The sequence below is a fragment of the Cervus canadensis genome, chromosome 1 (genome assembly GCF_019320065.1).
Source record: "Cervus canadensis isolate Bull #8, Minnesota chromosome 1, ASM1932006v1, whole genome shotgun sequence".
Lineage (NCBI taxonomy): Eukaryota > Metazoa > Chordata > Mammalia > Artiodactyla > Cervidae > Cervus > Cervus canadensis.
The window spans coordinates 125,646,511-125,668,922 of record NC_057386.1 but is presented as its reverse complement, the minus strand read 5'-3'; the positions used below and the strand labels follow the sequence as shown (position 1 = coordinate 125,668,922).

Below are 22,412 nucleotides of genomic sequence, written 5' to 3'. Positions count from 1 at the left end.
ACCTTTGAGCTGGGCACTGTTATATCACCGTGTTACAGAGGGGCAAGGGGCTTCCCTGGTGGCTCACGTAGTAAAGAATCCGCCTGCAACTCAGGAGACGCAGGTTCGATCCCTGGGTCAGGAATATGCCCTGGAGAAGGGAATGGCTGGCCACCCCAGTCTTCTTGCCTGGAGAATCCCATGAATAGAGGAGCCTGCGGGCTACAGTCCATGGGGTCACAGAGAGTCGAGCACGACTGAGCAACTAAACACACATGCACACATGGGGAAACTGAGGCCCAGAGAGGTGCAGTGACCTGCTCCATGTCCTTCCCCAGTAAGGGACATATATATATGGGGATTGAACCCAACAGTCTTCCCTTTGAGTTCCCTGTTCACTACAATATGAATATTTTGACCATACCGTGTAGCTTGTAGGATCTCAGTTCCTGACCAGGGATCAAACCCAGGCTCCCTGCAGTGGAAGCGTGGAGACCTAACACCGGGACTGCCAGGGAAATCCTTTGTTGGCATTTTCTTGATGGCTTTGCTTTCCTTTCCTCTTGTGTACACACAGGTTCACACATTCACACTCACATCCACAGTCACACACACTCTTGCACACAAACACAGCCTTACATGCTAACACACATTCACACAAAATCACACATGTGCTCACACCCTCAACACTCCCTCCTTTATTTGCATGCAATATTCCACATTACAGTCACAATCACACACTTGTATTAATAAACCCAGTAAACCCAAAAGCCCTTCAGTGGGCTGAGCTTGGAGTGCTTGCAGAACAGCAAAAAACCTACAAGAGGGTGGGTCATAGAGAACAGGGCCAGGGTTGTATTTGGGACCAAATCTTTGGGCCACTGGCAACATTTTGGATTTTATTCTATACAAAGGGAAGCTGTTTAGTCCTCACCACAAACCCTGTGAGGTAGGAGCTATCCCCATCTGACAGATGTGGAAGATGAGGTTCAGAGAGGTTGAGTGACCCATGTGAGGTCACACAGCTCATATGTGGTGCGGTCTGGCCAGGTTCCTTCCTAAAGGTGCCTTCTTGGGCATGAAAGCCAGGTCTTTGCACCTCGGAGATTCTGGGGCCCAGACCTGGGACTCCCAAAACTACCAGTCTTCCCCAGGTAGGAGAATGACTATCAGGGACCTGCTTGCCCCTCAAGGACCCCACTCCCCAGCCCAGAGCTGTGGGGCCTGAGCAGATGATTAAAGTTTTACAGCCATCTTGATTGCCCAGCGATAGTGAAGGGCCCTGCTCTCCAGGAGAGGATCTATTTCCCCAGGTCTTCATTCATTCCCCTTCTCAGCACCTTCCTCTCCCCCTCCAGCCTCCCCAGGCCCAGGGCAGACCAGCTGCCCAGGCAGCCACCACGCAGGCTGGTATGTGCAGCCCCCAACCCCAGCCAGCTCACTTGTTAGGGTGCTCCTTTTATGGCTGTTTTTGCAAGATGAGTGTGTTCTTCTCAGCTGAGACTGGCCCTCCCCATGCCCCACCGCTGCCCTGGAAACGGCATCCCCAACCCCACTCTGTCCCAACCTGGGCTCCGTCACCAGAGGGAACCACAGCCAGAATAATAACAGTAAGCACTGAATCACTGTGCTCACAGCCAGCACTCACTTGGACTTCTGTCGACCTTGTGAGATATTATTATCCTTAATTTTGTTGTTGTTTAGTCGCTCAGTCATGTCCAGCTCTTTTGTGACCCCGTGAACTGTAACCTGCCAGGCTCCTCTGTCCTTGGGATTTCCAGGCAAGAACACTGGAGTGAGTTGCCATTTCCTTCTCCAGGGGATCTTCCTGACCCAGGGATTGAACCCAGGTCTCCTGCATTGGCAGGTAGATTCTTTACTACTGAGCCACCAGGGAAGCCGCTATCCCCATCTTACAGATGAGGAAACAGAGGCTCAGTGAGGTTCAGGGTCCTGCGTAGGGACATAAACCAGGTGGATGCAGAAGCAGAATTAGAACATCCAACTGGGGAATTCTCTGGTGGTCTAGTGGTTAGGACTCTGCACTCTCACAGGGTTCAATCCCTGGTCAGGGAACTAAAATGCCACAAGCCTCGCAGCATGGCCAAAAAAAGGAGAACACCCATCCTTTGGATTCCAGAGTGATGTGTGTGTGTATGTGTATGTATATGTGTATATATATATATTGTATGCATGTATAGATATGTGTCTATACATATTCATTTGAACTACCAGGACACATGTACAAAAGGGCACAAATCATTAAGTGTACAGTTTGGTGAATTTTCACAAACTAGACACACCCACGTAACCAGCACTCAGATCCCAAAACAGAACATCCCAACCCCCACCACTACCACCACATGTCCCCCATCAGTGACTGGCCATCCCAAGGGCAGTCACTACTCTGACTTCTAAGAGCAAAGATCAGTCTTGCCTGTTCTTGAATTCAATACAGATAAAATCATGTAGTATGTGCTGTTTGGTATACCTCATCTTTCACTCAGCATAATTGTTTTTAATTGAAGTGTAGTGTATTTACAGTGTTGTTAGCTTGCTTCTAATGTACAGACAAGTGATTCAGTTATACATATATGCATTTATTTTCATAATTCTTTCCCACTATAGTTTATTATAGGAGGTTGAATTTAGTTCCCTGTGCTATACAATAGGATCTTGTTGTTGATCTGTTTTTTATATAGTAGTTTACATCTGCTAATCCCAAACTCCTAATTTATCTCTCCCCCACCCCCAGCATTATGACCTTAAGATTCATCAGTGTTACATGTAGCAGCGGCTTATCAGGGTTTTTGTGGCTGCATAGTATTCCACTAGGTGCCTTCCTCCACCATTCATTGTACCTCCCTACAGCTGATGGGCATTTGCATTGTTTCCAGTTTGGGGATGTCATGGATGAAGCTATAATGAACAGTTTTTATTGTGGTTAAAATATACATAATGTAAAATTGGCTTCTTAACCATTTTTTAATACACTTTATTTCTCCAGAGCAGTTTTAGGTTCACAGCAAAATAGAGTGGAAAGTATAGAGATTTACCATGTGTTCCCTGCTGTCTCCCACACAGAGCCTCTCCCCCCACCATCAACATCCCACACCCAGAGGTACATTTGTTACAATCGATTGTCACATTGGCATGTCATTACCACCCAAAGTACTTCATTTACATTAGGGTTCCCTCTTGGAGTTGCGTATTCTATGTCTCTTTTTGACAATGTATAGGGCCACATATCCACTATATGGTGTCATATGGAATAGTTTCAATGCCCTAAAAATGCTCTATGCTCTGGCCCGTTCATTCATCCCCTCTTCCTCTGTTTTTTAAAATTACTATTATTTTAAATTTTTTATTTATTTTTTTGGCTGCGCTAGGTTGCTGTTCAGGGTTTTTCTAGTTGTGGCAAGCAGGGGCTACTGTATGTTGCAGCAGGCTTCTCACGGCAGCAGCCTCTCCCGTTGTAGAGCACAGGCTCTCGGGCTTCAGTAATGGCAGCACAAAGGTCCTAGAGCAAGCGCGAAAGCTTCAGTAGTCACAGTGCACTTGTTTAGTTATTCTCACAACATGTGGAATCTTCCTGGACCAGGGATCCAACCCATGTCCCCTGCACTGGCAGGCAGATTCTAATCCACTGTGCCACCAGGGAAGTCTTCCCCATCCTCTCTTGACCCCTGGCAACCACTGATCCTTTTACTGTCTCCATAGGTTTTGTGGTTTTTTTTTTTTTGGCTTCACCACAAGGCATGCAGAATCGCAGTTCCCCACCAGGCATCAAACCCGTGCCCCCTACAGTGGAAGTGTGGAGTTTTAACAACTAGACTGCCAGGGAAGTTTCTCCATAGTTTATCTTTTGCAGGATATGCTATAGTTGAAATCATCCAGTATTTAGTCTTTTCAGATTGGCTTGTCTCCCTTGTGTGCATGAGTGCTAAGTCACTTCAGTCATATCTGATTCCTTGCAACCCCATGGATTGAATCTCACCAGGCTCCCCCGTCCATGGGATTCTCCGGGCAAGAATACTGGAGTGGGTTGCCATGCCCTCCTCCAGAGGATCTTCCAGACCCAGGGATCAAACTCACATCACTTATGTCTCCTGCATTGGCAGGCAGCTCTTTACCACTAGCACCACCTGGGAAACCCTGTCTCCCTTAGTAATATGCATTTATGTTTCTACCCTCTTTTCATGGCTTGATAATTCATATATTTTTTTTAGCACTGAGTACTGTTCCATTGTCTGGATTACCATTTTACACATTCACCTCCTAAAAGACATCTTGATTGCTTCCAAGTTTTGGCAATTATGAATAAAGATGCCCTAAACATCTGTGTGCAGGTTTCTGTGTGGACGTAGATTTTCAACTCGTTTGGGGAGTGTGATTGCGGGATCATATGGTAGGAGTATATTTGATTTTGTAAGAAGCCACCAAAGTAACTGTGCCATTTTGCGTTCCCCCCAGCAATGAAAGAGGGTTCCTGTCCTTCCGCATCTTCATCAGCATTCGGTGTTGTCAGTGTTTTGGATTCGGGCCATTCTATTAGGTATGTAGTGGTACCTCGTTTCAATTTGCAATTTTCTAATGAAAATTACATTGACTGTCTTTTCATATGTTTATTTTCCATCTGTATTTTTCATTTGTGAAATGTCCATTCAGGTCTCTTCCCTGTTTTTCAGATTATTTGTTTTCTTATTGTTGAATTTGAAGAGATCTTTGTATGTTTTGGATAACAATCCTTTATCATATATATATAACATTTTCTCCCAGTATGTGGCTTGTCTTCTCATTCCTTGAACAATATCTTTCACAGAGTGAAAGTTTTAATTTTTTTTTTTAATTTGATTATGCAGGCTCTTAGTTCCCATAGGTGGGATCTAGTTTCCAGACCAAGGATTGAACCCCAGGCCCCCTGCATTGGGAGCATGGAGTCTTAGCCACTGGACCACCAGGGAAGTTCCAGAATTTTTTTAATTTTAATGAAGTCTAGCTTATCAGTTCTTTCTTTCATGGATCATGCCTTTGATGTTATATCTAAAAAAATCATCTCTATCCCCCCAAGAATGAGATTTCCTCCTACATTATCTTCTAGGAGTTTGATAGTTTTGTGTTTTACATTTAGATCTGTGAGCCATTTTGAGTTAATTTTTGTGAAAGATGTAAGATTTGTGACAAGATTTTTTTTTTTTTTTTGCACATGGATGTCCAGTTGTTTCAGCGCTGTTTGCTGAAAAGACTGTCTTTGTTTCACTGTGTTGCCTTTCCTCCTTTGTGGAAGATCAGTTGACTATATTTATATGGGTCTATTTCTGGGCTCCCTGTACTGTCCCATTGATCTATTTGTCTCTTGTCAACAACACACTGTCCTGATTATGGCAGCTTCAGAGTAAGTCCTGAAGTCAGGTAGTGTCAGCACAATGACTTTGTTTTGCTCCTTCAATATGATGTTGGCTATTCTCACACAGCAAAAATGAGAGAGCCTGAATCTGATCCCAGCTCTGAGTCACTCTAGCTTTTGGATAATCCATCCAGGAGCTTCTCTTTTGGTACAATTATATATTTGCTTTTGTTTCTGCACAAACAGTATCATACTTCAGCTTGATTCTATCACTTGTGTTTACTCAACAAGTTGAGGAGGTCATTTCATACCTTTCTTAACTTTTGTGTATAGATTGATACATAGTTTCCCCCCCCTCCTTGCTACAGGGTATTCTGTTGAGCATGCTTTGTAATTATTTGGAGAGTTCCCACCAGACTTTTGCTCCTCCAGTAACTATCTGCAAACTAGTATCTTCCGCTCCCTCCACAAGTCTATCTATAGAAGAACTTCCTACTGGGTCAAAAAAAAGAAGTGCATTTACAATTCTGCACTTGGCCAGATCCCTTTGAAAGAAGCTGTCCCATGTGAGGAACAGAGGCTGTTTTAAATTCAGGGAGTGTTTTCAATCTCTAACTGAAGGCTGGATAGAGACAGGGGCATATCTTGCCCCCCCCCCCAACCCCTCTGGGCTTGACCTACTCTCCTGCTCATGAATGGATCCCTCTTCTGTTCCTCAAATGCCAGATGAGTTCCCACCTCAGAGCCTTTCCACTGGGAGTTCCTTTCACCTAGAATACATCCCCTCCTGATCTCTCCATGGTTCCCTCTTCCTCCCCTTTCACCTTCCTCAGGAAGCCCTTCCCAATTAAGCAGACCCATGGCACTTTCCATTGCCTCACCCGGTTTTATTAACTTTACAGGAAATAAGTAATAACCTGGCACTACCTGAGATTATCTTACCGTATTTACTTGTTGATTTTCCCCACCCCACAGAGAATGGGAGTTTTCTCTTTTTTCACACCCATCATCGAGCACCTAGACCCCAGCGATCACGGAGGACATGTAGGTTCCCTCCTCTCTCCCGCTTCCCACCACCCTGCTCTATTTTTCTCCACGAAATGTATTCCCTTCCAACAAGTATAATTTGTTTATTCATTATGTGTATCGCCTGGCTCTCTCACTAGAATGTCAGCCCCAGAAGGGCAAGGATCTTGTTTTGTCCTCCGCAGCATCTCTTAACACAAGAGGGCACAGCACATACTGCCTTTCACCAAATATTGGTTGAATGAATGAGGATCATAACCTCCATCCTCCAGGGCTGGCAAGGTTGTCCCTCTGGAGCAAAAGGCAGATTAAAGAGCAGGCCCCCCGCAGCAGGTGTGGCCATTTCCTCCTGCTCAGAATGGGCCTGAGACCTCGAAGCCTAGAGCCCCAGCGGAAGGGCCTTGGCCTTGCGGATGGGGGCGGGGCTCGCCGCAGGTGGGCGGGGTAATCCTGACCACGCCCCACAGAGGCCCCGCCCAGCGGGAGGCCCCTCCCCGCCCATAAGTGGGCCTGGGTGCCCGCCCCGCCCGGTTCGCTCCGACCTTGCTGCGGCGCAGCCGGGGGCGGGAGGCCCGGAGGAGCGGCGGGAGGAGGGAGGGGCGGAGCGAGCGCAGCGCCGGGCGCAGTCTCCAATGAGCCGCGCGGAACCGGCGCCCCTGAGGACCCCAGCCCGCTGTTCCCCCTCCCCACGGCCCACCTGGTGCCAGGTAAGGGAAAAGGTAAGAGCGCGGCGCTCGGGACCCCCGACCCAGATCTTTCTCAGGTCGAGGTGCTACGCCGGGCAGAGGCTGGGGGGCCACTTGGCTCTCCCTGCCCCGGGGGTGGAGTAAAGGCATCTCGGTAGAAAGTGGGAGCCTCCTGGGAGCCTTCCTGGCCCCCGCCTTGGTACCCCAGAGCCCGCAGTCGCGGGTCCCAGCCCCCCATCCCTGCAGCATCCTTTCCACGCCGCAAGGAGATTGCAATTTTTTTTTTTTTAACCTTTCAGATGCCGCCAGCTCTTGGAAAATGGTGGGGGTGACTTTTGGGGGTGGATCCTGGGATGACTGTTCCCCCAGGATCTGACTGGCAGCTCTTCCGAGGGCTCTCCGCACCCTCCAGCGTGCCGTGCTCAAAGATCCTGAGAGCCTGCCTATATCAGAAACCTGGGGGCAGGCCTGAGCCTGCCGACCTTGGGGAACCCCTTCCCCCCACTCACCCTGGCTGGCCAGTGGGTTGAGCCTTCTTTGCCTCCATCCTGGCAGTTAAGCCTGTGGGTTCCCAAGGGTCTCTCCCTTGTTTCTAAGTCTCTGTTAAAGCAGGGTGCCCCTCCCCAGACCTGAGGTTAATTAAAATAGCTTTCATCTGGTCTGACAGGATTCCCCGCCCACTGCCCCGCCCCCTGGATATTGGCTGGCCTCCATTCCCTTGCTTCAGGCGGGCAGGTGCCAGGTGACCAAAGGAGGCTGGCAGGAAAGCCACCGTAGCTCCCCAGTTCGCCTCACCTAGCCCTGTGGGTCATCTGAAACAAGTCGCCAAGGGCCCAGCGTGGGCTGGGGGGCTCAGCAAAGGTGGGACTCAGGGTGGAAGAAGTCCTGGCCCTGCATCTGGAGACCCCACAGTGACACCATCCCACAGCACCCGCCCCAGTCACCTGGGCGATACCACTGGGGGGTGAAAAGTTCCCCTCAGAATTTGGGGGTGAACTGAGCTGGGTGGGCCCCTCCAGGTCCTTCATGACGCTTTCTTGGGAGCCCTGCATAGCCTGGGTCGCAGAGAGTGAAGTGTGGGTTTCACCTGTTCTCTGCGGGTCATTTGATGTCCCCAAGCCTTTCTTTGCCTACCTGTAAAATGGGAATGATAACTGAGAGACCCTTCCTGAGTAGCAGTGAATAATCAGGAAGGGAGGTGGCTGGCACTTAGCTCATTGTCAAACACTTAGCAATAATCCATAAACGTAAACAGTAGCTGTCACCCTTGTAATAATAATTCCTATTTATTGTCTCCTGGCTGTTTCAGACTTTCCTTTTGTGCATCTGACAGCTGGTGATGCCCCAACCACCATTTTTTCTACCCGAAAGAAAAGCCTTTGACAGGACTCTCAGTGAGGGTGGGGTCATTTGCTAATCCTATGGCATTCCTTAGCTCTCGGGGTCAAGGCGAGTTGACACTGTCTTCCTGGGCACATCAGGCCCTGGGCACAGCCTGCCCTGACCTCTGGCCACCACCCTGTCCTTGTCCCTTGGGGCACACAACATCACTCATGTGCCCACAATTTGCCCTCCAGCTTCACCTGGCCAAACCCACGTCAGGCAGATGGAGAGCATGGACGTGGCTCCAAGCATCCCACTGGTCCCCATCCTCCCCTCCTCCCAGTATGGGCTGATGGTCGCGTCCCCTTCATTCTGCTGCTCAGTAACTTTAAAAATAACAAGAGTCGCCCTGTCTCCACTGAGGGCTGTAACCTGACCCTAGTTGGATTCTGCTCCATCAGAGCCTGGAGCAGGAGGACTCAGCACTTGAGAGCTGGGCACCCTGGTGCTGTGGCTGCTCTGCCCCCGCCCACTGGGTAACCTCAGACCAGCCTCTCTCCCTCCCTCTCTGGGCCTCGGTTTCCCCATCTGTAAACTGTGATTCAAATAGCCTGTGATGCTGGAGTGCGAAACTTTGTTTATGCCGGTGAGGAAGATAGACAGCTGGGCTCCCAGGTGGGTGCCTGGCCATGAAATGGGTTGACTTTACCTGAAGCGGAGGGTGTCAGGAAGGGATTCCCCCGGTGACTGGGAGTAGGCGTGGGGAGAGCCAGTTCAGCCCGTGTTCCTGCCAACCCCCACCCCGTGCTGGTCTCTGGCAGGTCTGCCTTCTCTCCCACTTCTGAATGCCAGCTCCTTCCTGAGGGCTAAAGGGACTCCTCGTCCCACCCCGAGGTGAGCTGCAGCCAAGGTGGCTGGCAGTGCCTGGGCAGCCGGCAGGCCTGCAGAGGCCCCAGGCCAAGAGCATCCCTCCCCAGGCTCTGTCTCACGCTCACCCACTTGCTGGCTCCCCGAGGCCTCTGCATTGCAGCAGACAGAAGCCTAAGCCGGCAGCCCTCCCAGGGGTGGAACAAGGGCCTGCGCAGGGGGTTGTCTGTTCCCCCATCCCTACCTCCACCCACTCTCCTGCCCTGGATTCCCCTCAGCCCAGGCTTCCCTGGAAGAGTTAGCTGCTGACAGGGCAGCGTCTTCTCTAGGACGGACTTGAGTCTTCCTGGAAGAGCTGTGGTGACAGTAGAGCCCCTCAGGCTTGGGGACTATCACGCCTCTGTGTCGCCTCTGCAGCTCATACCCTTCTGAGCATCATTAAAAGTCTTGCCTACCGCACCGCAGCCCCCCTGCCCCGAGAGGCTGGTTTGAAGAATCATGGCTTCGGAGTTGAGAGCCCAGATTTTGGAACTCAAAGGCCTGGGTTCACATCCCAGCTCTGCTACTTCCTCCTAGCTGGATGACCTGGAGCAGGTCACTGAACCTCTATGTGCCTCAGTTTTCTCACTGTAAAATGGGGATAGCAGTGAAACATACCTCATAGGATGCTTGTGAGGGATGACTGCATGTAAACCACTCAATCCAGTGCCAGGCGCACAACAACCTCAGTGTCTGCTGTTATTACTCTTGCTGCTGTCCTTGTCAGTGTTAGCGCTGTCCTCAGTTCTCTTGGCGGAGCCGCCTCTGGCATAGGCTCTGTTCTCCTTTGATGAAGGCTCTGTGTTTGCACTTGCTGAATGTGTGTGTGTGTGTGTGTATATATACACATATATATGTATTTTTAAATTGAAGTATAGTTGATGTGCAATGTTGTATTTGTTTCTGGCGTACAGCAGAGTGATTCAGTTATATATATAGTCTTTTTCATATTCTTTTCCATTATGGCTTATTGCAAGATATTGAACATAGTTCCCTCTGCTATACAGCAGGTCCTTGTTGTTTATTTTAATATAGTATCTGCTATGTTTATCCTAATTTATCCCTCCCCTACCCCCTCTCCCCTTTGGTAACCACAAGTCTGTTCTCTTCGTCTGTGAGTCTGTTTCTGTTTCATTAATATTTGTGTCATATTTTAGATTCCACATATAAGTGATTTCATGTGGTATTTGTCTTTCTCTTTCTGATTCACTTCACTTAGTGTGGTAGTCTCTAGGTCCATCCACATTCCTGCAAATGGCATTATTTCATTCTTTTTTATGGCTGAGTAGTATTCCATTGTGGGTGTGGGTGTGTATATATATATGTATATGTATACATACATACATATATGTATACATACACACATACATATATATACACACCACATCTTTATCCATTCATCTGTCAATGGACATTTAGGTTGCTTCCGTATCTTGGCTGTTGTAAGGACTTGCTATGTTGACAAGCATTTTAGCTTAGCAGTGTAGAGCATAGCTTCTAAAACCAGACAGCTCTGAGTTCAAATCAGAGCTCCACTGCTCACCAGCTGTGTGATCTTGTTTGGGCAAGTTTCTCTGGGCCTCAGTTTCTCCATCAGCTAAGTGGGAATGATAGTGTAAATCTGACAAAGTTGTTGTAAGGACTAAATAAGTGGACACATACAAAGCACGTGGCTCAGCCAGAAAGATAAAGACTAATACAGTATACTAACGCATACATATGGAATTTAAAAAGATGGTAACGATAACCCTATATGCAAAACAGAAAAAGAGACACAGATGTACAGAACAGACTTTGGGACTCTGTGGGAGAAGGCGAGGGTGGGATGTTCTGAGAGAACAGCATTGAAACAAGTATACTATCAAGGGTGAAACAGATCACCAGCCCAGGTTGGATGCATGAGACAAGTGCTCAGGGCTGGTGCACTGGGGAAGACCCAGAGGGATGGGATGGGAGGGAGGTAGGAGCGGGGATCAGGATGGGGAACACATGTAAATCCATGGCTGATTCATGTCAATGTATGGCAAAAACCACTACAATATTGTAAAGTAATTAGCCTCCAACTAATAAAAATAAATGAAAAAAAAAAAAGCACGTGGCTCACGTAAAGGGCGGGACCGCTCGGAAGCGCTGTGCCTTGTCATTGTTTGCTCACGGTGACTGGACACCTGCCTCAGTTCTGAGGTTGTGGGTCAGCTGCTGGGACCCTTCACACACGTGAGCCCCAGCTCAGGCCTTCGTTACCAGAGTGACTGAGCCACGTGCTTTTGCCTCTCTGTGCCTCAGTTCCCCCAGCTGTAAACGGGAATGTGGAAGCACTGGCCTCCTGGAGTCGTGTGAGGTTTCTGGCATTCCAGAACATCCAGTCAGTCACCTTGGTCTGAGCCTCGGAGCTGTGAGGGAGAGGGTCTCTCAGGCTGCCCCCCACCCACTGCCCCGTTCCCGGTTGCTCCTCACAACCACCCCTCCTGTTGCTCCGTGCCTCTCTCCTCCTTTGGGGACTCTGGAGCTTTGCCCATTCTGCCGATGGGGCATCAGAGACCCTCAGGTCTCCTTGTCTCTCTCAAGCCCATCAACACATTCCTACCTTAGGGCTCTCGCCATGTCTGTTCCACCTGTCCAAAATGCTTTTCCCCCAGGTATGCACATGGCAGACTCCCTCATCTCTCTCAGTCTTATTCAGGTATTACCTTCACAGCAAAGTCTTCCCGGTACCCCCATTTAAAATTGCCCTCACATCCCTTACACCCAACTCTTCCCCCCAAGCCCTGTCTCTTAACACACTGTATCACTTACTTATTGTACTTATTGTCTGTCTCTGACATGAATGTCCCATCTCCTCAAGAGCAGGGATCTTTGTTACTTTGGTTCACAGTTAAATCCCCAGCACAAGAACTTCCCTGGTGGTCCAGTGGCTAAGACTCAGCGCTCCCAGTGCAGGGGGCCCAGGTTCAATCCCTGGTCGGGGAACCCAACCCACATGCCCCAACTAAGAGCTTGAACGCTGCAACTAAAAATCCTGCATGCTGCAACTAAGACCTGGTGCAGCTAAATAAATAATTTTTAAAAATCCTTAGCACAAAAAAAAAAAAAAAAAAAAAAATCCTTAGCACAAAGAACAGAGTCTGGCCCACAGAGGGTACCCAATAAATATTCCTGAATGAGTGGAACCTTCACCCTACCCCTGTGTAATTTGTCACTGTCATTTTACCGATGAGGAATCTGAGGCTCAGAGATATCAAGTGACTTCCTCAAGGTCACACAGCCAGCAAGCAGCATGCCCTCACCCCTCACCCCACTGCTCCCTACAGGTCTGGCCTCGCCCTACAGACAATGGCCTTGCCCCCATGAGCTAGAGCCTGCCCCTCGGTGCCTGCCCACCCCTGGCCAGCAGGATGCAGCTGTGGAAGGCAGTGGTGGTGACCCTGGCCTTCATGAGTTTGGACGTCGGCATGACCACGGCCATCTACATCCTTAGCCACCTGGACCGCAGCCTGCTGGAGGACATCCGCCACTTCAACATCTTTGACTCGGTGCTGGACCTCTGGGCGGCCTGCCTGTACCGCAGCTGCCTGCTGCTGGGGGCCACCATCGGCGTGGCCAAGAACAGCACCCTGGGGCCCCGGAGGCTGCGGGCCTCGTGGACGGTCATCGCCCTTGTGTGCCTCTTTGGGGGCATCTACACCATGGTGAAGCTGCTGCTCTTCTCCGAGGTACGCAAGCCAGTCCGGGACCCATGGTTTTGGGCCCTCTTCGTGTGGACCTACATTTCACTCGCTGCCTCCTTCCTGCTCTGGTGGCTGCTGTCCACGGTGCAGCCAGACGCCAAGGCCCTCGGGCGGGGTGCTGGGGCCGAGGGCGAGGGTGAGGGCGAGGGCTTCCCTGGGGAGGACCGGCCCGCACCCGAGCAGGCATCCGGGGCCACGCTGCAGAAGCTGCTGTCCTACACCAAGCCCGACATCGCCTTCCTCGTGGCGGCCTCCTTCTTCCTCATCGTGGCGGCTCTGGGTAAGTGCCGGCCCGCGGGGTCTGGTGGGCACCCAGGGAATGTGTTAGGGGGGTGTGACCAACTCTTCTTTCCTCTCAAGTTTGTTTGTTTTTTTTAATTTTATACAACTTTTAAAATTTTTATTTATTTATATATTTCTGGCGGTGCTGGGTCTTTGTTGCTGTGCGTGCTTTTCTCTAGTTGCGGCAAGTGGGGGCTACTCTGGTTGCGGCGCGCAGGGTTCTCACTGCGCTGGCTTCCCTTGTTGTGGAGCACAGGCTCTAGGGCGCGTGCCTCAGTAGTTGTGGCTCCTGGGCTCTAGGGCACAGGCTCAGTAGTTGCGGCGCATGGGCTTAGCCGCTCCGAGGCATGTGGGATCTTCCTGGAGCAGGTATCTAACCCGCATCTCCTGCATTGGCAGGCGGATTCTTTACCACTGAGCCACCAGGAAAGCCCCATCCTCTCCAGTTTTAGTATCTTCCTCCCATGATTCAAACATCATGTTAATATGCAAAGGTAAACATTGAGGGTTTCGCCCTAATTCTGCCCCTGACAACCCTAAATCCCCCTGCCCAGGCCTAACTACAGGAAACGGTTCCAGCAACTTCCACGTGGGCAGGAAACCACTTTTATTCATTTCTTACATGTGCCTCCAGTGTTTCTTTATACAGCTGTAAGCAAAGGAGTGCACGTCTCTCTCCCCCACCTTCTGCACTCTAGTCTGCGTCTTGCTTTTTTCACTTAATATATCCTGGGGACTTTACTGGTGGTCCAGTGGTTAAGATTCTGAGCTTCCAATGCAAGGGTCATGGGTTCAATCCCTGATAGGGGAGCTAAGATCCCACATGCTGCACTGTTGTTGTTCAGCTGAAGTTTGTGTCTGACTCTTTGCAATCCCATGGAATGCCAGGCTCTGTCCTCCACTATCTCCCAGAGTTTGCTCAATTCATGTCCACCGAGTTAGTGATGCCATCCAATATCTCATCCTCTGCACCCTCTTCTCCTTTTAGCTGTCCTTCCCAGCATCAGGGTCTTTTCCAGGGAGTCTGTTCTTTGCATCAGGTGGCCAAAGTATTGGAGCTTCAGCTTCAGCATCAGTCCTTCCAATGAATATTCAGGGTTTATTTCCTTTAGAACTGACTTGTTTGATCTTGCTATGCAGTGCAGCCATATAAAACAATAACAACAATAATATATCCTAGAATTTTCCCAGTTAGTTCCTCATTTTGTTTTTGACTGCATAATACTCCACTGTGTGACTGTACCATAGATTATTTAGTCAATCTGTTGTTGGACTCTTGGGTTGTTTTGAGTCTTTTTTTTTCTTTTTTATACACATTTCCTATAAATGTGGATATATCTAAAGAAGTTATCCTACAGATAAGTGGCATTTCTGGGTTCAAAGCATTTTTTATAATGAAGCAGAATAGAACCATCAGGTTATGTAGTCTGTGATGAGCTTAAGTTGCATGAAACACCTGTGTGTGTGTCCTGGTTGGTGATATAAATTGTATCTGCTCCTCTGGGTCTGGTCCAAACAGTTTGAAAGTACCACTTCAGAAACCCAGTGAGAAGATGACATCACAGGGTGGAAACTCTCTGGGTTCTGGGGGCAACAAGCCCCAGGTACCAATTCCATTCCTGCTCCAGGCCTGGCTTTGTGACCATGGGAGGGTGATCCAACCTTCCATAGCTTCACATCCTTCTTATGTGAAATAGGAGTTGCTAGCATCCTTGTTCCAAGATGTTGTAAAGTTGGAATAAAGACAGAGAGGAGAGGGATGTCCCTGGTGATCCAGTGGTTAAGACTGAGCTTCCACTGCAAGAGTCATGGGTTCGATCCCTGATCAGGGAACCAAGATCCCACATGCCACAAGGCACAGCTAAACAAACAAAAAGGACTGAGAGGAGGAGAGGTACAGAGCTTGCTACATATGGTAAGTACCCGGATGTTTGCTCCTATGAGTCGTTACATATTTAACTCACAGAGGGACAGAGTCTGGGAGCAGCCACAAAGCCACAGTGATCTCAGAGAGGACTGGCGAGCCCTAGAGCCCATTTCCACGTACCAGCTACCCTCTGTCCTCTCAGTTCCGGCCCCGTGACCACTGTGTGATTTTAGGCACGTCTTCTCATCTGTAAAATGGGCATCTCAGCAGTTGTGAGGTTCAGTGAGCTCATACAAGTAGGATGCCTTGGACAGCTCCTGGCACATAGAAAGCTCCCAATAAGTTTTAGTGGCCGTGAATATTGAGATGACCCCTATTCATTTAACCAGACTGCTGCTGCTCCTTACACTACGAGGTCAGCGGTCTGCTTGTGAGCAGCCTACTGGGATTCTATTGACCCTGGTCCTCAGCCACAGCTTTGGTGACAAGAGAGTCCTGCGTCTACTCTGCTGCCTCCCCTAGCAGGCTTGGAGCCCCTTGGGGTCAGAGGTCAGGTCTGACTCCTTCAGGGCCCCCAATACCTGGCATTGAATGAGACTCACTGAGTAGATGGATGAGTGAATGAGTGGATGACCATCCTGCCCATGTTGGCAGTTGTCTCCCCCACAGCCTTTATTCCCCCACCTGCCAGGGTGCTTTTGTCAGCTGTTGTGAACTTAGGGAATACAGATGTCCTAAAATACAGCCAAGCAGATTGTGCCAGCCTGTAGGGTTATGTTGAGGTCAAGGGCTTAAACTTGAGATCAGGCCCACAACTTTACTCATTATTTAATTTTTTTGGCCACCCCATGCAGCATGTGGGATCTTAGTTCCCTGACCAGGGATCAAAGCTGCACCCTCTGCATCAGAAGTGTAGATTTTTAACCACTGGACAACCAGGGAAGTCTCAGATAATTTTAGTCGAGTTTACTAACAGTGGCCAAACCTCAGTGTCTCATCTTGTAATTAGGGCTTTGTCAGGGTTTTGTGAATTTTTTTTTTTTTTTTTGGCTGCACCGCAGGGCATCTTAGTTCCCTGACCGGGGATTGAACTTGTATCCCCTGTAGTGGAAGTGCAGAGTCCTAACCCACTGGACCACCAGGTAAGTCCCAGGTTATTGTGAAAATTAAATGAGGTGAAGCACAGTGCCTGGCAAAACCAGGTACTTCATAAAAGTTAAATACTATGGCTATTGGGCTTCCCAGGTGGTGCAGTGGTAAAGAACCTGCCTGCCAATGCACAAGATGCGCGTTCACTTCCTGAGTCGAGAGGATCCCCTGGAGAAGGGAATGCCAACCCAGTCCAGTATTCTTGCTTGGAGAATTCCATGGACAGGAGAGCCTGGCAGGTTACACTCCATGGGGTTACAGAGTCGGACACAACTGAGCAACTGAGCACACACGCGTGCACACTATGATTAGCAATTACTTTTCAACCCATAAGCATCCAGGAGGGCCCAGATTTTTCTGAAATCTTATAATCTAAAAAGAAAAACTGCCCATTGTAGTAAAAAAAAAAAAAGATTAATTTTAGTGTTGAGTATGTCCCATTGTGATTCTTTAATATGGATTTCATGGCAACCTAACTACAATAACCTTGGGCAAATGACCTAACCTTTCTGAGCCCCAGTTTCCTCATCTGTAAAATGGGAAGAATGATAATACTACACTTATAGGATTATTGGGAGGCATTTGAGACTTGAAAGAGATGAATGAGTCGCTATCTGGGGTAACAGTGGTCCAGGCAGAGGGAACAGCCCGTGCAAAGGTCCTGAGGCAGAAAGCTGCCTGATTATTGAAGGAAAAGCAGAGAGAGTTGAGGGAGAGTAGAAGATAGTAGCTCAGCACCAGGACCAGTCGTGCAGGGGGTGTCAGCCATTGTGAGGACTTTGATCCAGGATGAGACGATCTGATTTGGGTTTCACAGGCTCCTGCTGTCTGCTGGGAGTGGAGAACAGGTTGATGGGGACAAAGGTGGCAGCAAGGAGAACCAAGACTTTGTTGAGACCATCCACAGGACGTTGACAAAGCTGGGTAGGACAGCAAGAGGGAGAGGCAGCAAATTCTAAAAGTATTTTCAAGGTAGAGCTGCAAGATTTGCTGGCAGACCGGAGAGTTTCACCTGGTTCTTGGGCAGATTCAACAAAAGAATTTGCCTACCCGCTTATTAGTTCAGCCTCCCACCCAGCAAGGGCTCCATGAATGTCTGTGGTGGTTAATATCATCACTGGTGCTTGTTGGACCAAAAATTCTGCTGGAGCTCCTCAGGCCCTTTACTCCCCCATAGGTAAACTGAGGCAGAGATGCAGCTGAGGCAGAACTAGCTGGAGACCCCATCTGGCCAAGGGCAGGGGAGATGAAGGCCAGCTTTGTAGCCTCCTTGTGGTTTCTGTGCCAAGACCAACAGAGGGCGCCAGAACCCCATGGAAGGCCTCACTGTCTTGGCTGAGCCAGTTCTGCAGAGCTGACTGGGGAGGGACCCACCAGACCTGCACAGGGTGCATGGATTGACTTTCATTGTGCACCTCCTCTATGCCTGGTGCTGACCCAGGCTGTGGCTGCTGAAAGAGCTGCAGTGAAAACTGGACACAGTCTGGTCTGACCACCTCCCATTCCATGTCCATCATTTCCATGAGAGTGGGCCATTCATTCCAGGTTATTGGGAGGGAAGGCACAAGGAATGAGCCCCCAGACTGGAAGCTGGTTTGGATTTGAGTCCTGCCGTCCTCTTAATTGCTGTGTGACGCTGAGCAAGTTACTCAGCCTCTCTGAGTCTCCCATTCCACCTTAGTGAAATGGGGATGACATCTCTGCCGGATGCCCCTTTCCCCCCACCACACCCAGGATTGATGTGAAGACACAGTGAGACACATGGGTAAGAAATTATCTGGCAAGCTATAAAGTGCCCCACCAAGAGGGGCGGGGTAGCAGTTCTAGCATTGCTCAGAAGCAGAACTTCAACATCTTCTGAGCTTCTAGAATTTGGACTCTGAACCCTCTGGCAGAGAGAAGAAAGAAGTGAACTTTGGCGGCTGTCCGCCACCAATCGGTGGTGTGACTGGATGAGCCTCAGCTCATCTTTTCGGCTCCACTTTCTTCATCTGTAAGATGGATGATAACAGGGTCACCTTCTGAGTCCTCATGCAGAGGGGATGAACTATCACCCGGCAGCCCCGTGGCTCTGTGTTCTCCATGTCTGGGAGCCATTATTCATGATAACAGGATCCAGTCAGTATAGACTGAATAACACATTTCCTGTGTTTCTGATCTCTGAAAAGAGGGGGCCCCCCTCCCCACCCCTGCCCGGCTAATAAGCAGGAGTTTGCAGAGAGAGAAAACCCCACGAGTGGAATAAGCAGTGTGGGGAGTCTGTGGGCTTCCTGAGCCCCCTCCTGGCTGCAGACACCCCCCTGAGCCCGCCCTATCTCCGGCAGGAGAGACCTTCCTTCCCTACTACACTGGCCGGGCCATCGACGGCATCGTCATCCAGAAAAGCATGGAGCAGTTCAGCACGGCTGTCATCGTCTTGTGTGTGCTGGCCATCGGCAGGTAGCGACCCCTGCCTGTTCCCACCCACCAGGCCTACAGTTGGGAGCGGGAATGGGGTAGTTCCTGAGAGGGAAAGGCGCCAGGAAGGCCCAAGAAATGCCCCTGCGGGTGGGAGGTGAAGGCCTGTCCCTCAGTTTGTCCCCATGGTAACCAACAACCCAGCTACTGGCTTAGTTCTGCCCATTTGGTTGAGCCCCACCCTAGAGCCACACCCCTCTTGTCCCTAAAAATAACTTCAGTCCTCGGGGTTCCCCTTTTGGCACCACCCCACCCCCAGCTATTTTCCAGGCAGGAAACAAGGGCCACTTTGTCTGTGCTGTTCTAGAAAGGCGAGAGGCCCGACGGGTGGAACTGGGCTCCTCGCCCACAGTAAAAGAAGTCCCCCCTGTGCCCTCACGTTGGGGGCTCCTTTTGGGAACAGGGTGACCCCCCGGCAGTGCCAGCCCCAGAGAGTGGGCTCAAGGTTGGGGTCCCTTGCCCCTGTGAAGGCCCTGGCCTGCCAGCAGTGGGGAGGGAGCAGCGGGGGGGCGGGGGTCAGTTGCCGGAAGGACGTCGTGCTATACATAACATCTCTTATCTGCAATTAGCTCATTTGCCGCAGGTATTCGGGGCGGCATTTTTACCCTCATATTTGCCAGACTGAACATTCGTCTCCGTAACCGTCTCTTCCGCTCGCTGGTGTCTCAGGAGACAAGCTTCTTTGACGAGAATCGCACAGGTTGGTCTTCCCGGGGGCCTCGGGTGACCTGGGGCTGGGCCCAGCCAGGTGGGCCTGCCCCACGTTGAGGATTTAAATGGGTGAATCAGTGCTTTCAGTCCTGCTGGCTCTCCCTGCCATCCAGTTCAGGGTGGGGATGCCCCTGGTGGCTGAGCCCTGGGGAGCTGGTCTGAGGTTTTGCTGTGAGCTATGGCCATTCTAGGACCCTGGCCAGGCCATCCTGTCCCTGAAGCAACCAAGGCCTCACCTCCCACTAGCTTGCGGGAAGCACATGGGCCAGGACTCGTCCGGCCCGTGGTGGTGAGCAGGGCAGGGGTACAGGACAGAACAGGGAGGCCGAGACCCAGTCTCTGAGGCAGCTCAGCGTGGGTGCAGGTCCCATCCCTGACTTCACCTCCCTGATCCTCTGTTTTCTCCTCCATAAGATGAGAACAATAACAGGAGCTGCCCCACGAGGTTGTTGTCAAGGTCTTAGCCCAGTATCCAGCCATCAGTAAGGGCTGGTCTGGTCCTCTCTCTTCCATAGCTCAGATTGTTATTACCGTGAGGCTGAAGAGGGGAGTGACCCCTCTGCCAGTGACGGGGAGGGGCCAGGGGTTCGGCTCTGGCTCAGTCACGGACATACTGTGTGGCGCTGAGCAAGACTCTCCCCCTCTCTGAGCCTCAGCTGCCTCCTCTGTGCTCTGGAAGATGCTGAAGCTGAAACCAGATACTGGTGACAAGGGCTGGACTCAGAGCAGCCCTCAGGCCATTGACTCACCCTGTCCCCCCTGCAACCCAGCCCAGAAGACGGGGAAGGTCCAAGTTCCCCAAGGGTCCCCCGCCCCCACCCTCAGTGGCCCTGTTACTGCAGAGGGAGCTGAGATGCCTGTGTTCCAGGGGACCTCATCTCCCGCCTCACCTCGGACACCACCATGGTCAGCGACCTGGTCTCCCAGAACATCAACATCTTCCTGCGGAACACGGTTAAGGTCACAGGCGTGGTGGTCTTCATGTTCAGCCTCTCGTGGCAACTCTCGTTGGTCACCTTCATGGGGTTCCCCATCATCATGATGGTGTCCGACATCTATGGCAAGTACTACAAGGTAGGCCCCGCCTGATCCCCACTGGGGTCTCCCCACCAGCAGCTCTCAAATGATCCCTTAGGATGGGCTCAGAGGGCCACTGGGGGCTAGTGAGGGATTTGTCTTAAAACTGAGTTTGCATTCAGTCATTCATTCGTTCAGTCATTCAATAAATATTTATTAAGCACCTACTAAGTCCCAGGCACTGGGATACATCAATCAGACAGGACCCCTGTCCCCAGGGAGCTTATATTCTAATAGGAGAGCCAGCCAATAAATAGAAACAATGATAATGATGGAAATGTATAATACAGTCATAGCTCAGTTGGTAAAGAATCTGCCTGCAATGCAGGAGACCCGGGTTCGATTCCTAGGTCGGGAAGATCCCCTGGAGAAGAAAATGGCAACCCACTCTAGTATTCTTGCCTGGAGAATCCCATGGACAGAGCAGCCTGGCAGGATGCCCCCTGGCAGTCCATGGGGTCTTAAGAGTCAGACACAACTTAATGACTAGAGATATAATACAATAAAAGTTGGAGGAGATAAATGAAAAGAAATAGAATTGGAGTTGGTTGCAGTTTTATTTTATTTTTAAAGTTAAATGTCTTTCTTTTGCTATCCCTTTTAAAAATTTTTGTTTATTTTGTTTTTGGCTGTGCTGCATCTTCGTTGCTGCACTTGGGCTTTCTCTTAGCGCGGTGAGCAGGGACTACTTCCTAGCTGTGGTGGACGGGCTTCTCGTTGCGGTGGCTGCTCTTGCTGCAGAGCACGGGCTCTGGAGTGCAGGCTCGTCAATTGTGGTGCACTGGCTTAGCTGCCCCGAGACATGTGGGATCTTCCTGGACGACAGATGGAACCTGTGTCCCCCACATTGGCAGGTGGATCCTTACCCACTGGACCACCAAGGACGTCCCAGGCTGCAGTTTTAAATTGGTCTTTCTGAGAAGGTGGCCTTTGAGTAAAGAGGTGGACATATTGGGGGAAGCTCGTTCCAAGCAGAGGGCAAAGCCAGTGCAAAGGCCCTGAGGTGGGAATGTGACTGACCTGTTTGAGGACCTCGGGAAGGCTGGTGAGGCCAGGACCAGGAGTGAGGAGAAAGCTGGGAGGTGGTGGTGGGGGGGTTAGATGGTATAGGCCTTTGTGGGAAGTTTGGGTTTCACTCTGAGTGCAAAGTTTGCTCTCTTTCTATAGAGTGTATGTTCAAGGTTGGGGCCGGGGGTGGAGGCACTCAGGCCCCCATGATCGAGGCCCTCACCCACGATGCAATGATGGGCAAGCAGCAGTCGCCTCTGGCTGCCCCCAGCGCTGCCTCTGTCAGAAGGATCAGCCTGTAAGCTAGGCCCCTGCCTCCCCTTCCTCCTGCTTCCCACAGTGGTGGGTGCCTCTCAGCCCTCAGGGACCCAGGCTAGGTACAGGCAGCCTCTTCCCTAGTGATCCAGGCCTGAGGGGGACAGGGGCACTCCTGACCAGGGTGCTTGGACCCTGAGCTCCCCACTTGGTCAGGACCCTTAGTGCCCATGACCTGAGGCCAGCACCTACATGAATCCATTCCCCACAGCCCACTGTGTCGCCCTCCTGCAGAGCCCAGTCACCGAAGAGGGCCCTCTCCCCACCAGCTCTGGATCACTGGCCTCGCTGTTTTCGTCCCTGAGGAGAGAAAGTAAATATATGAGTTGGAGTCGGAGCAGTTTCCCTTCCACCCCACCCTTCCTGCCTTCCTGCCAGCCCCTGGGAGGGGCCAGGAAGCCCTGGAGCGCCCCGCATCACATCAGCCCAGCCTCTGTGCACACCTCAGGCTCCACCTTCGAGTTCAGGGGTGAGGCCTCAAGCAAGCCCTATTTAGGTCTTGTACCTGTATGCCATGTATAGGATACCATCATTGAGTCATCACCACAAGC

At 50.6% G+C, this 22,412-nt stretch overlaps 1 protein-coding gene across 5 annotated transcripts in view; it reads left to right on the top strand.

Moving 5' to 3' along the window:
* The window catches only part of ABCB9 (ATP binding cassette subfamily B member 9), a 37,018-nt gene that overhangs the window by 1,422 nt on the left and 13,184 nt on the right, over positions 1 to 22,412 (top strand). For 3 of the 5 annotated variants that reach the window (XM_043441945.1, XM_043441921.1, XM_043441956.1), the window contains exons 1-5: positions 6,889 to 7,071; positions 12,579 to 13,275; positions 18,618 to 18,732; positions 19,320 to 19,450; positions 20,330 to 20,535. In XM_043441945.1, the coding sequence (XP_043297880.1) occupies positions 12,663 to 13,275; positions 18,618 to 18,732; positions 19,320 to 19,450; positions 20,330 to 20,535 (1,065 nt within the window). In that variant the 5' untranslated portion in view covers positions 6,889 to 7,071; positions 12,579 to 12,662. Of the gene's footprint in view, positions 1 to 4,452; positions 4,535 to 6,888; positions 7,072 to 12,578; positions 13,276 to 18,617; positions 18,733 to 19,319; positions 19,451 to 20,329; positions 20,536 to 22,412 lie in introns of those variants that run through there. The other 2 variants (XM_043441939.1, XM_043441931.1) reach the window with 2 other exon arrangements.